At 52.5% G+C, this 11,759-nt stretch overlaps 6 protein-coding genes; 2 read left to right on the top strand and 4 right to left on the bottom strand.

The window, feature by feature from the left end:
- Positions 1 to 1,503: 1,503 nt before the first annotated feature.
- Positions 1,504 to 2,855, top strand: RCC_10793 (uncharacterized protein; the record flags this gene model as incomplete). XM_023776020.1 has 4 exons in its annotated part: positions 1,504 to 1,606; positions 1,661 to 1,987; positions 2,045 to 2,534; positions 2,588 to 2,855. The coding sequence occupies 4 exons, from the start codon at positions 1,504 to 1,506 to the stop codon at positions 2,853 to 2,855; spliced, it is 1,188 nt and encodes a 395-aa protein (XP_023631788.1).
- Positions 2,856 to 3,032: 177 nt separating this feature from the next.
- On the bottom strand, positions 3,033 to 5,531 carry RCC_10792 (uncharacterized protein; the record flags this gene model as incomplete). The annotated part of the gene is made up of 1 exon (XM_023776019.1): positions 3,033 to 5,531. One exon carries the CDS (start codon positions 5,529 to 5,531, stop codon positions 3,033 to 3,035), a length of 2,499 nt encoding a protein of 832 aa, XP_023631787.1.
- A 283-nt stretch (positions 5,532 to 5,814) lies between these two features.
- On the bottom strand, positions 5,815 to 6,603 carry RCC_10791 (probable isopentenyl pyrophosphate:dimethylallyl pyrophosphate isomerase; the record flags this gene model as incomplete). Its single annotated transcript, XM_023776018.1, has 1 exon — positions 5,815 to 6,603. The coding sequence occupies one exon, from the start codon at positions 6,601 to 6,603 to the stop codon at positions 5,815 to 5,817; it is 789 nt and encodes a 262-aa protein (XP_023631786.1).
- A 344-nt stretch (positions 6,604 to 6,947) lies between these two features.
- Positions 6,948 to 9,920, top strand: RCC_10790 (probable replication licensing factor; the record flags this gene model as incomplete). XM_023776017.1 has 3 exons in its annotated part: positions 6,948 to 7,225; positions 7,278 to 9,744; positions 9,798 to 9,920. The coding sequence occupies 3 exons, from the start codon at positions 6,948 to 6,950 to the stop codon at positions 9,918 to 9,920; spliced, it is 2,868 nt and encodes a 955-aa protein (XP_023631785.1).
- A 194-nt stretch (positions 9,921 to 10,114) lies between these two features.
- Positions 10,115 to 10,501, bottom strand: RCC_10789 (related to integral membrane protein; the record flags this gene model as incomplete). The annotated part of the gene is made up of 1 exon (XM_023776016.1): positions 10,115 to 10,501. The coding sequence occupies one exon, from the start codon at positions 10,499 to 10,501 to the stop codon at positions 10,115 to 10,117; it is 387 nt and encodes a 128-aa protein (XP_023631784.1).
- Positions 10,502 to 11,038: 537 nt separating this feature from the next.
- RCC_10788 (uncharacterized protein) lies at positions 11,039 to 11,680 on the bottom strand (the record flags this gene model as incomplete). The annotated part of the gene is made up of 1 exon (XM_023776015.1): positions 11,039 to 11,680. The coding sequence occupies one exon, from the start codon at positions 11,678 to 11,680 to the stop codon at positions 11,039 to 11,041; it is 642 nt and encodes a 213-aa protein (XP_023631783.1).
- Between the last annotated feature and the right edge of the window lie 79 nt (positions 11,681 to 11,759).

Below are 11,759 nucleotides of genomic sequence, written 5' to 3'. Positions count from 1 at the left end.
CCGAATGTGACTGTGACGAAGTGTTGGAGAGAGATGTCGTGTTTGTTGTGTGGCTGTGTCGCCGACTGTTGAGGCAGGCGCATGACCTCGTTGAAGCAAAGTTGAAGCCAGCAAGCGGTCAGCGACTTGAACTGGCAAATGACAGCCTTGCTGCTGCTACTACTGTTACCTGTCCGGTGACAAGAGGTTCGATTGTACTGGGAAATGTTTCAAAAAGCATAGACTTTCCTCGAAGTGTCCAAGAACTGCCCGTGATGTACCAGATGAAAGCCGGAGTTCGTGTGACGTGCTCAAAGGCACATCTTCCAGCCATTTCGCACGCGGCGGTCTGACACATGAATATCGTAGCTTGCTTCTGCTGTCGCCAGCTGGACCACAGCATCTTGAAGGTATGCGAGCAGGGGACACGACCCTGCACGCGAGAAGCACCTATGGTAGCCTGGGACTTGCTGTTCTGCTCACCATCACCATCACCATCGCAGTGGCTCGGCTTCTGTCTAGTTTATCACTCTTGGTTGGGGTGCTTGGACGTGTCGCTGCCTTTCATGGTCATGTTATGCACAGTCCACTCACATAGCTATAGCCGTGCATGAATGTTTCGTCTCATTCTTGTATAGATCCGCCGTTCACATACCAGGGCATCACTGATGTTGCATGGCATCTATACATGTATCGGCGAGTCGGTTAGAAAGTCTACCAGTTGAAGAGAAGAGTGTCTTGATAAAATAGGTCGGTGTCGTTATTGTCGATGGAGGGAAGGCGAGCGAAGTCCAAGTTCTTCCGATTCCTTCCAAAAGCTCGGCAAAAGTGGAGCCGAAACACAGACCCCTTTGTTCTTCTCTTCACTCCATCATCTCCGCCTCCCATATCAACGACACCATCACACGTTTGTCTGATGTGTCGTGTTTGATGTCATCACAGCTCTCAAAAGGCCCACCATGATCTGGCGAACGGCGTCTCTGCAAGCCCTTCTTGCCTGCGTGTATCTGCGTTACACCAGCGGGATTGTACATCGTCTCCATGCATTCTTAGCATAGAGCTCCTGTGCAACCCGCCGCTGGCCATCAAAATGCCTCAGAGTCGCAGCTTTTCTGATGCTGGACCTCCGGGGATCTCAATCAGTGAACAAGGCTCTTGGGAGCTTGGTGGGGATTTCTGGCCAGCCAAACGTAGCGGTTTGTTGAGAGAAGCGGCCGAAAAAGCACTCCGCTTGCTTGGTGTTGTTCTTCTCAGGGTGCCGTATTTACACCTGACATGTCGAGCTTTATCGCCTTCGTGGCAAACGAGATCAGCGCGTCTTGACCTACCCGCCGTCCCGCGATGCAGGCTGCCGTGGCTTCAAACAGCGACCTGGAATATTGTAGGTAGGTAGCTTGCTAAGATTCAGATCGGCTTTTTTGAATCTGTGATTATCGGCTCCTCTCTTTGCGTTGCATCATCTTCCCAGACTTCTCGCAAAATCGAACACAGAACCAGGTCTCGTTTCCTGACCACTCTCCCGAGATGCCGGGTCTACGCTTTACTACAGAGGCCACGACGAAAGATGGCGAATCTACGCCGAGCTGCATCCCCCCTCTGCCGGCTGGCGACGCTGCCACTCCCAGAGGTATGCAAGAGGCTTTTTGGTCCAATACATATGAGCATTAACCGACTGTGCTAGACTCCTCCGCGCTCATAGAGCAGATCTTGACTTCACGAAAAGGTCTCGGCATGGCCGCCGCCAAAGACATCAAGCGTGGCACCCGCATCATCAGCGAGGAGCCTCTTCTGATCATCAACACCAACAAGGAAGTCGACAAGCACCTCCTCCAGGCGTTCTTCCGGCTCTCGCCCACGCAGCATGATCAACTCGCCGAGCTGTCCGATTGCAAGCAGAACAAGTGTCCGAAAGCCCTCACCGTCTTCATCAATGAGCTGGAGAAGCATCATCAATACAGCGGTAGATATCTCACAGCCGCAGCGCAGGACTTTGCAAAGATGCACACCAGTAAGACAGCTCTAATCAAATACTGTTGTTACTCCCACAGATCTCTAACACCTGCAGTATTCTACGCCAACGCAGTCATGTTGGGACCCGATGCTCAATTCGGCATCGGTATCTCTCCTACCTACAGCCGCCTGAATCATTCCTGCACGCCCAATGTCCAGCACAGCTACAATGCTACCCTAGGGAGGGAAGTAGTCCATGCCATCAAAGACATTCCCAAAGGCGAAGAACTTGTGACAGCGTACGTGTCGCTCCAGCGACCAACGTCGTTGCGAGTCGACGAAGTCGTGAAGAAATGGGGTTTCGAGTGTAAATGCGAGACCTGCTGTGGAGCAGATCAGCTGGCAAGCGAGCGCCGACGTCAGAGATTGTATGAGATTGATCAAGGATTCGCATTTCTCAAGGAGCCTGTTGATCACAGAATCTATGCGACAGCGTCTTTGCATGGTATGATTCCCAAGACGGACGGAGTGGCTTTGCGTTGGGCTGAGGAGAGTGTTGAGCTGCTCAAGATTGAGGGACTGGTGGGGATGGATATGGCTAAAGCGTGAGCTGTCCAAGACTGCAGTACCACTTTGGACGACACTGACATTCTTACAGGTACCGCGAGTGTTCAAACTATAGCCTCCGCGAGGGTCAATTGGAGAAAGCCACGGCATATGCGCGAAAGGAGCTTGACATCCAAATTACGTGTTTGGGGGAAGACACTGCATACTTGGCGCCTGCCGATGATGCCAGAGTATGGATCAAGCATATCGAGGACATGTCCGGAGTTGAAAAGGTTCGCTTGCGCATGAATGAGAAGCGAGTGCAGAAGGAGCTGAAGAAAGTGGAGAAGAAGGCAGCAAAGAGAGCCGGGAAGCGGTAGATGGAGGCTGTTCAGATGCTGTTTCATGCAAGATACGCGGATCAAGTCACTGGGAAGAGACGGGCGACACGCAAAGGAGCAAGAATGTCGATAGCTGTTAGACCTAGCAAGATTTCGGAGCAAATAGAAGCAGGTCAGATGGGATGTAATTATGCGTGCCAGCCGAGATAAGATCTGCTAAGTCTTCGCCTTCGTAGGACTTTGAAAAGGCAAGGTCGGCCTCCTCCTGGCCTGGCTCAATGTCCCATGCTCGCGGCTCACGCTCCTGGTGAGACTCTTCAGATCTTTGGTATTGTTTGCGTCTGGCAAGCTCTGGCTGGATGTCCACGTTTTCTCAGCTTCACGACGAACAATGTTGAGGCTCAGGCCGAGATTCGTCATGTAGTCTGTCTTGCGTTGCGGGGAGGTGTCGGGCACGGTTCGTGAGCTACCTAGAACATGGGTCTCCGCTTCTCTACGCCTTTGTGCGAAGAAGTGGCTCGCTGCAGCATCCTGATGTTTGCTCATTCGGCGTGGCGGTGATCTTGACTCCTGCGGCGGATGATGCAATTGGCTGGAAGCGCTTTCAAAGTACCTTGAATTCGTGTCCTCCAGAGTGACAGCAGTTTTACGCCTGCGAGTGACGATCTCGTAATCGAGGACTTCCTCAGCATCTGCACGATCCTCGCCTGACTCTTCGTGGAGATCTGGGCGTGAATGCTGCCGTAGATTCAGACCGTGATCTGCGCGCTTTCCCCGCAGCGCGGCTGACGGTCCAACGAAGTGCTGTGACTCCAAAGCGATGTTACTGTTTCGTCGGGTATTGGCAACCGTGTCCTGAGGTCTTGTTCCAGGTCTGTTGTGTGGAATGGGTGTGCTGGATCGGAGAATTGAACGAGGACGGCGGGTAGGGCTGGCAGCGGCAACTCTCTCCATGCGCCGATCATCGTACGTATAGTTGTGCTCCCGTGCATCATGTTCGGGCAACGACATGCCCGTCTCATCAACAGGAGGGCTGTCAATGATCATCTCATTGACCTCCATCAGCCTCTGTGTTCGGAGCGAATGTCCAGCATAGCCAGGTGTCACCGATTTGCGAAAGTCAAGAGTAACGCCAGCATGCCGAGAATCCTCAAGACTGAAAGGCGTAACAGCTGGTCTAAGCCTTTCACCAGCCGAGAATAGTGGCCTTGCGCGCTGAAAGCTGGTTGGTGTGGCTGATCTCGCTGCTGCCGCACCAGAGCGTAGGCGAGCTGTCTCCTTATCAGGCCGTTCATGGTGTTCCTCTCCAGAGAGCATTTCCGTTTTCCCAGCACCGCTATCGCTATCGTCCTCGTCATCTTCATCTTCCTGTTCGTCTTCTTCTTGCTCGCTCTCATCAGATGATATTTCAAATACTCTCCTCGGAGCTGATACAGATGACAGTTCAGCTCTGGTTGTTTCGTCAAAGAAACTGTCACTGAACGTGACCCGTCGATCGCTCTTGCTCTCCTTCGAGTCGTCCAGCTGAGCGAATGTCTGCACGGCTTTGATGCCTTCGTCCGGGAAAGATTGCCCGTCTGGCGGTTCGACTTTAAACTCGTCACCGCCCTCCTCAAACTTCACTTCTGGTAGAGGCCCATGCTGTAGCTGCAGCGTTCCTAGTCCGCGCAACGGTGTGGTCCCATTTCTGCGTTGCTTCTTTACCTGACACGGACGAATCTTGAGCTCCGAAGCGTCAAAACCATCGCCAAGAACCCTGTCGACCTTCCCCAACTTAAGTTTCTGGTCATCGGCCTTCTTGCGCAAGGCGAAGATCGACTTGTGGGAGAATGTCGAGGTCTTCAATCGCTTCCGGATAGAGGTCAGGGGCTTCTCCTTCGAAAGAGACTTACCATTCGTTTGAGCAGCCACTGGCTTCTGGGCAGGACTTAAACTATCTGCGATCGGATYTTGCTTTTGTATGCCAGCGAAGCTACTGTCCGGATCACGAAAATGGTCCTGTTGCTCCGGTGGAAAAGGAACTAGAAGAAGTTCATCAACCGGAAGTCGTCTGATTGGCGTGGCGATCTTGCGTGGAGGGACTTTTGGCTCGGGCGAGTCTGGCTGGACGATTCGACGTCTAGCATTGACTCTTGAAAGGGCAGGCTTTGGTAGCCCAACAGGCTCCGCTGTGACAGTAGTTACGGCTGCGGTGCCCGCTTGTAGTCTTCTAGGAAAATTCTCCTCCGTGGCGGTTTTTGACTKAACATCTTGATTCAAATCAAAATGATGCCGAGGATTGCAGACGAGTCTATTGCTTGCATTTCTGAATCCTCTCTTCCCGGACGGTGAAGATGTCCGAGGTGGCACAGGTTCGATCCTGTGCCCAAGGCTGGTCCTACTGCTTGGGGATGCCGATGCAGGGCTGACATTGTTTCCACCGGTACCGGTGTTTCCGTAAACTGCTTCCAGCTCGCCTTCAGAAAGCGGCGAATCATCAGGTTCAGGCATTTTCACCGCTGGTCTACGACGCTGCGGCGCTGGAGTTTCGTACTTTGGGGTGGCCAGTGGAACATCGTATGGATCGGGTCTCATGAAATGCGTTCCTCGCAGTAGCAGTGGCCTGTTTGGCTTACCATRGGTGATGGTCGGCCGGGCTTGGAGATCGATTGACGGGTTACGCTCAGCAATGCGCCTGGAGGGGGACTGCGTGGCACTCCCACACCCATACACCATGGTGTAGCGAGATCTGCGATCAAGTCGTTGACGAGATCGAACAATCCAATCTTGATTTTTCAAAGTCCAAGGTGTACATGTAGCCGAAACAACGTTCTAGGCTGCCAAGTGTGCTGAAATGTCAAGAGCGAAAAAGGAAGGAACACATGGTAAATGGAAAGAGCTATCTTGCGCAAGTGCCATATCTTGGTATTGGAACGGTCGCTGGAGAGAATGAAGGACCCTTCACGTGAGCAGTTCTGTTCGCCTGTTGGTCTACTCACATGTCCGCTGCTCACAAGATCTACATACGTCTGATCTGCGTTTCGCCCTTGTACTTCTCGAGTCCTCCATTCAGGTGCTCCCACCACTCGAACAACATGCTCTGGCAAATGAGTTTGAACCACGGAGTGAATTTGAGCGTGTCGTCCTTGAACATCTCTTTCAACTCATCCGCGGACACATACTTCGTTGCCTGCACTTCGTTGGGGTTGATATCCAGGTCCACATTTGCCTTGATGAACAGTATGTAATCAATCTCGTGCTCTCCCCACTTGCCGTCACTTGGCGCGAGATAGTGTATCCGGGTGAGGAAGTCAAACTTCTCCACGGGAACCTGCTCCTTCTTGATGCCCAGCTCATGATCCAGCTTTCGTTGCGCTGCCCGCTTCACACCTGCGACGGCAGCCTCAAGAGTAGCGCCAGTTTCACCCGGAATGCCCAATGGGTGTGAGCAGCAGGTATTGGTCCATAGATCGGGGAATGTAATCTTTTCGGAAGCTCTTTGTTGGAGAAGTAATCGGTCTTGGGAGTCGAAGAGGAAGACGGAGAATGCGCGGTGCAGGAGGCCTTTGTTGATGTTGTCCATGAGATGGCACACCTTTTTACTGGCGCTTCCAATCGGCGCGTCGTCCTGATCCAACACAATGCACACTTCGTCCATTAAGCGAATCTGCTCCTCATCGTAGCCAGCAAGATCCTGATCCTGAGTAGCAGAGCGGGTCTGAGTCGCGAGCTGTGTGTTGATTTCGGGAAAGAGGCGGAGGATATTTTCCGTGTAGGAAGGCTGCGCCTCCGTCTCCGTCAGGGTCATCGTTGAGCTCATGCTGACGAGAAAGCTGGTGACTCGCGTGCAGGATATGTATGTTTTGTTATCTTTTTCAAGAAGCCGAAGGTTAAGGCATGAATTGCTGGTGGGGCGGTCCCCTGAAGTGGTGCGATACATTGGAACAATCAAGGCTTTCCCCAATACGGCCAGCTTTCAGTTATCATGATCTTCGGAAGACGGCCTAGCATTTCAGTCGCGTCTGCGCGTCGCGCCCGCGTTGCGTTGCTGCACCAAGAACTCTGTTTCTCTTCTCCGCGCCCCTCATACACACCCACCGCATCGCCATCCTCTCCACCCTCCCACCCCCCACTTCCACGCACGCCGCCAAAATGTCATCGATTGGGGACCAAATGATGAGATCGGACGATGGAGCCGAAGAGCCTCGCAGCGATGGTCGCAGAAGACAGGCTCGCTCGTCGTCTCGCCCACGGGGTCCTCCATCGGTCAGCACCCCAGGCATGCACAGCGACATGGATGCTTTCGCCGACGATGAGGTTGTCGGACGGCGAGGTCTGCGACGATTGCTGCCTGGTGCGCAGGACGTACCGCGGGTCGTCGACACCACGGCAGAAACTTTGGGCATTCAGTTTGAGCGTTTCCTGGAAAAGTACGTCGCAGTAAGACGCTTGCTCTTCAAGGGCCGGACTAACAACATGCAGCTTCACCGAAGATCCTACGCCCTCGGCAGGTCCAGCATCCAGTGCAGTGTTATCCAATAAATACTATATTGCGCAAATACACGGCCTTTGCCAGTTCAATCYCTCCACACTCTATCTCGACTACACCCATCTTATGGACTTTGAGCGTGGCATCCTCGCCAATGCCATTCAAGACGACTTCTACCGTTTCCAGCCCTACATGCTGCGTGCTCTCAACAACCTCATCGCGAAATACGAGCCGGGCTACTATCGTGCGCATCGGCAGCCTGGCTCAACAACCGCCCGAACAGACACCTCGCTCGCCACACAGAGCCTCAGCGAAGAGCAAGACGTTCATCAAAAAACACCAAATCAACAGACCGACAAGATCTTCACGATTGCTATTTACAACCTACCTTTGGTCTCGCGAGTACGCCAGCTTCGGACACAGCAGATTGGGAAACTGGTCTCAATATCTGGGACCGTAACGAGAACTTCAGAAGTGCGACCCGAATTGCATCTAGCCACATTCACCTGCGAGGCCTGCAACAGCGTTATCCCAGATGTGGAGCAAATTTTCAAGTACTCGGAACCTACGCAATGTCCAAATGTCACATGCATGAACAGGCAGGGGTGGAGATTGAACATCCGAGAGAGCACATTCATCGATTGGCAAAAGGTGCGAATTCAGGAGAACAGCTCCGAGATTCCCACTGGCAGCATGCCCCGAACGATGGATGTCATTCTACGTGGCGAAATGGTAGAACGAGCGAAGGCAGGTGAGAAGTGTATTTTTACCGGGACTTTGATTGTTGTCCCAGACATTAGTCAGTTCCGCGTACCAGGTGTACGGCCGCAGGCTGTGCGTGACAATCAAGGACCGCGTGGCGGAGACGTGGGTGRCAGTGGAGTCAGTGGGCTGAAAGCGCTCGGCGTTCGAGACTTGACGTACCGGATGGCATTCCTCGCGAACATGGTAACACCGGACACCTCGACCCAAGGCAAACGTGCGGATCAGAATCTCAAAGGCCAAGCTGGCAACATCTTGCAGTCTTTGGGTCAGAACGTGGATATCAGCGATGATACCGGTGAGAAAGCACAGCAGGAGTATCTCGACACACTCACACCGGCCGAGATTGACGAACTTCGAAGAATGGTCCAGTCTGACAACATTTACATGCGTCTGGTGGACTCTCTCGCACCCATGGTGTACGGACATACCGTAGTGAAGAAGGGTCTCCTCCTACAGTTGATGGGCGGTGTCAGCAAGGTGACCCCAGAAGGCATGGCTCTTCGTGGAGATCTCAACATCTGTATTGTGGGAGATCCCAGTACAAGCAAGTCGCAATTCTTGAAGTACATTTGCTCGTTCATTCCGCGAGCTGTGTATACCTCTGGAAAGGCCTCTTCTGCAGCAGGTCTGACTGCTGCGGTGGTAAAGGACGAGGAAACGGGAGAGTTCACCATCGAAGCTGGAGCATTGATGTTAGCTGACAACGGAATCTGTGCGATTGACGAGTTCGACAAGATGGACCTTGCGGACCAGGTCGCGATCCACGAAGCCATGGAGCAGCAGACGATTTCAATTGCGAAAGCTGGAATCCAAGCTACACTAAACGCACGTACTAGCATTCTCGCTGCCGCGAACCCCGTAGGAGGTCGCTACAACCGGAAGACGACACTCCGAGCGAACATCAATATGAGCGCCCCCATCATGTCTCGTTTTGATTTGTTCTTCGTCGTGCTCGATGAGTGTAACGAACAGGTTGACGAGCATCTTGCAAAACACATTGTCGGCCTTCATCAGCTGAAGGATGATGCCATTGAGCCAGAGTTCAGCACCGAACAGCTACAACGTTACATCCGCTTTGCTCGACTCTTCCAGCCTACATTCACTGACGAAGCCAAGACTTTCCTGGTGCAAAAGTACAAGGAGCTCCGTGCAGACGACTCGCAGGGTGGTATTGGACGCAACTCCTACCGCATTACAGTTCGTCAGCTTGAGTCTCTTATCAGATTGAGCGAAGCGATTGCCAAAGCCAACTGCCTGGACACTGTAACTCCAATGATGGTCGACGAAGCCTTCAAGTTGTTGCAGCAGAGCATCATTAGCGTCGAGAAGGACGATGTCGAGTTTGAAGATGAAGAGGACGCTGCTCTTGCCGGTGCTGATCAAGATGGCGAGGACCAGATGGATGTTGGCGAGGATGAGCCCGAGGCCGGTACGCCTGCTGCATCAACACGTGCTTCGCAGACACCCGCTCCAGCTACCAGACCCAAGACACAGATCAAGTACGATGACTACATCAAGATCCACAACATGCTTCTACGTAGAGTCAACGACGATCAGAATGCTGCCGAGGATGGTGTTGAAGAGGAGGATCTTTTGGTGTGGTATCTTGAGCAGAAAGAGGACGAGCTGAGGAGCCAGGAAGACATGGAGAACCAGAGGAAGATGGCAAGAAAGGTGTTGAAGCGTATGGTGAAGGTGAGTATTCAAATTTTCGGTCCAACCCGATTGGTGCTAACCCGTGATAACAGGACAACGTCCTCATGCAAATTCGAGGTGAAGGCCTCGCTGACGAAGCGGGAGAAGGCTTGGAAGAAGACAACAACAAGGTCATGTATGTTGTACATCCCAATTGCGCGGTCGAAGACATGTGAGCGATGTTTGGATTGGATCGAGCTGCTTGGTGTTGGAGGTGTTCCTGGGCATGGCAAAGTAGGATYGCAAAGCTTTCCCGGCAATGAACGAGATGTTGATGATGAATATGAGGTATTTCGCCAGAGTGGATACCGTATAATCACTGGATTTATTCGAACCAAAAGCAACACCTCGTCAGTGATGACCTCCATCTCTACAAACCCGCGGCAAGAACGCTCCCAAAAAGAAACACAACCGGCCCATAACTCCAATGATGCAAAGACCCCTCCATAATGGGACAAATAGCACCATCCACACCGGCCACTGCTCCCGTCAAAATCAGGATCCAGCCTGTGATCCTCGCGTCATTACCATAATGTGCAGCAGCAAAAAGCGCAGCGCCCATGAAAACATCTCTCGCGCCGTAGACGATGAGAATGGCATTGATGAGTTCCTGATCTTGTGGCAGGAGTGGGTGGGGAAAATCGAACCAGGAGAGAGCATTTTGGGGATTGAGCATTGCGTTGATGCCGAAACCAATGGGAATCGCTGAGAGGAGGTAGGCGATCCAGGGGATTGCGGGGGATTGGGAGAGAGGCATGTTGAGGGTGATTTCTTTTGGCGTTGTAGACTGGGAGGCGTTTCTTGTCGTCGAAGATACTTCCTCTCGCTCAACTTATTGTCAATGGCATGTGTTGTTGCTCTGGTGGAGGTTTTTTTTTCTTCATATATCCCGACAGTCAAACAATGGTGACCGGAACAATACGTACCGCCGAACGGGAAGGATGCCGGGGTGAGCAGCGCGGGGTTCCATACGCCTGTCTTCGTCCGAGGGCTCTCCTTGTAATGAGTCGACGATAACGCTCACTGAAAGGTAGCTAATAGTACAAAAAGAAGTAGCTTTAGAGAGAGTCAAATGTCGCGTCGAGTGATGTCTTCTTAATCGTGCTATCGTTGTTTGTAGGAAGTACAGGATCTTTGCTTGCTGCAGATAAGGGCGGCAGCGTTCAATTTCACCAGGCCTTGGGCCAGACTTTGGTGGCTTGAGGAGGAATCTCCCACTGATGAACAGAAGCCGTGGGTCATGACTCCAGATGGTCCATAGGAGATGAGTTTCCTTGGTTGTTTCTCGAGATGCTCAAGTCCCGCCATCGCTTTCAGCAAAGGATGCTTGTCTAGGTCTCAGCCGAGCAAGAGTTGCAGGTCGAATGTCGCGCGAAGACAGCCATCCCCTAGCGATGGCATTCTCTTCCGGATAGAGCATAATCTTCCTCGCTTTTCTGACAGCGCGGACATTGAACCTCGTCCGCGGATGCTCGAGCAGCCACTCTGCATCTAGGACTCGTTCACACATGTCGATTTTTTCTGCAATAGAACGCTCCACGACCTCGGCTCGGTCGCGCAATCTCCCCTGGAGAATAATTAGATGACCTTGCGTAGGCAAGCCGCGGAAGTAACATTGGGCCTCCCAGTACGATTTCCTCCTCTCGCTGATTGTGGAACGAGTCAGGCCCAGGCACGAAGAAGACGGGTTATCGGGAATCCAGACGTCGACGTCCGGGTCCAAGACTTCGCCGCTGTACATGAGATAGCGCTGTTTGATGTTTCTTAGCTCTTCGAGACTGGCGCCAGGAATGTCGTTCAGAACTCCTTGATAGTTAGATATCTCCGTTCGCGGTCTTTTGGCGTTTCGTTGCTTGAGCTCCGATTCTCCAGTATTGATGGCTTCTTCTTGACGAAGCTTAGCTCTCGCCTGGTCAACGCCTCCCCTCCGAAGCATGTCGAAAGTGAATCTGTGTATAATCTCGGCAGCTTTCTCGCGAACTCGAATTGGATCGGCACCAACTATGACCCACCTA

Source organism: Ramularia collo-cygni (genome assembly GCF_900074925.1).
Source record: "Ramularia collo-cygni strain URUG2 genome assembly, contig: RCC_scaffold24, whole genome shotgun sequence".
Lineage (NCBI taxonomy): Eukaryota > Fungi > Ascomycota > Dothideomycetes > Mycosphaerellales > Mycosphaerellaceae > Ramularia > Ramularia collo-cygni.
Note: the sequence above shows the minus strand (reverse complement) of the source record. Positions and strands in the feature narration are given on the sequence as shown.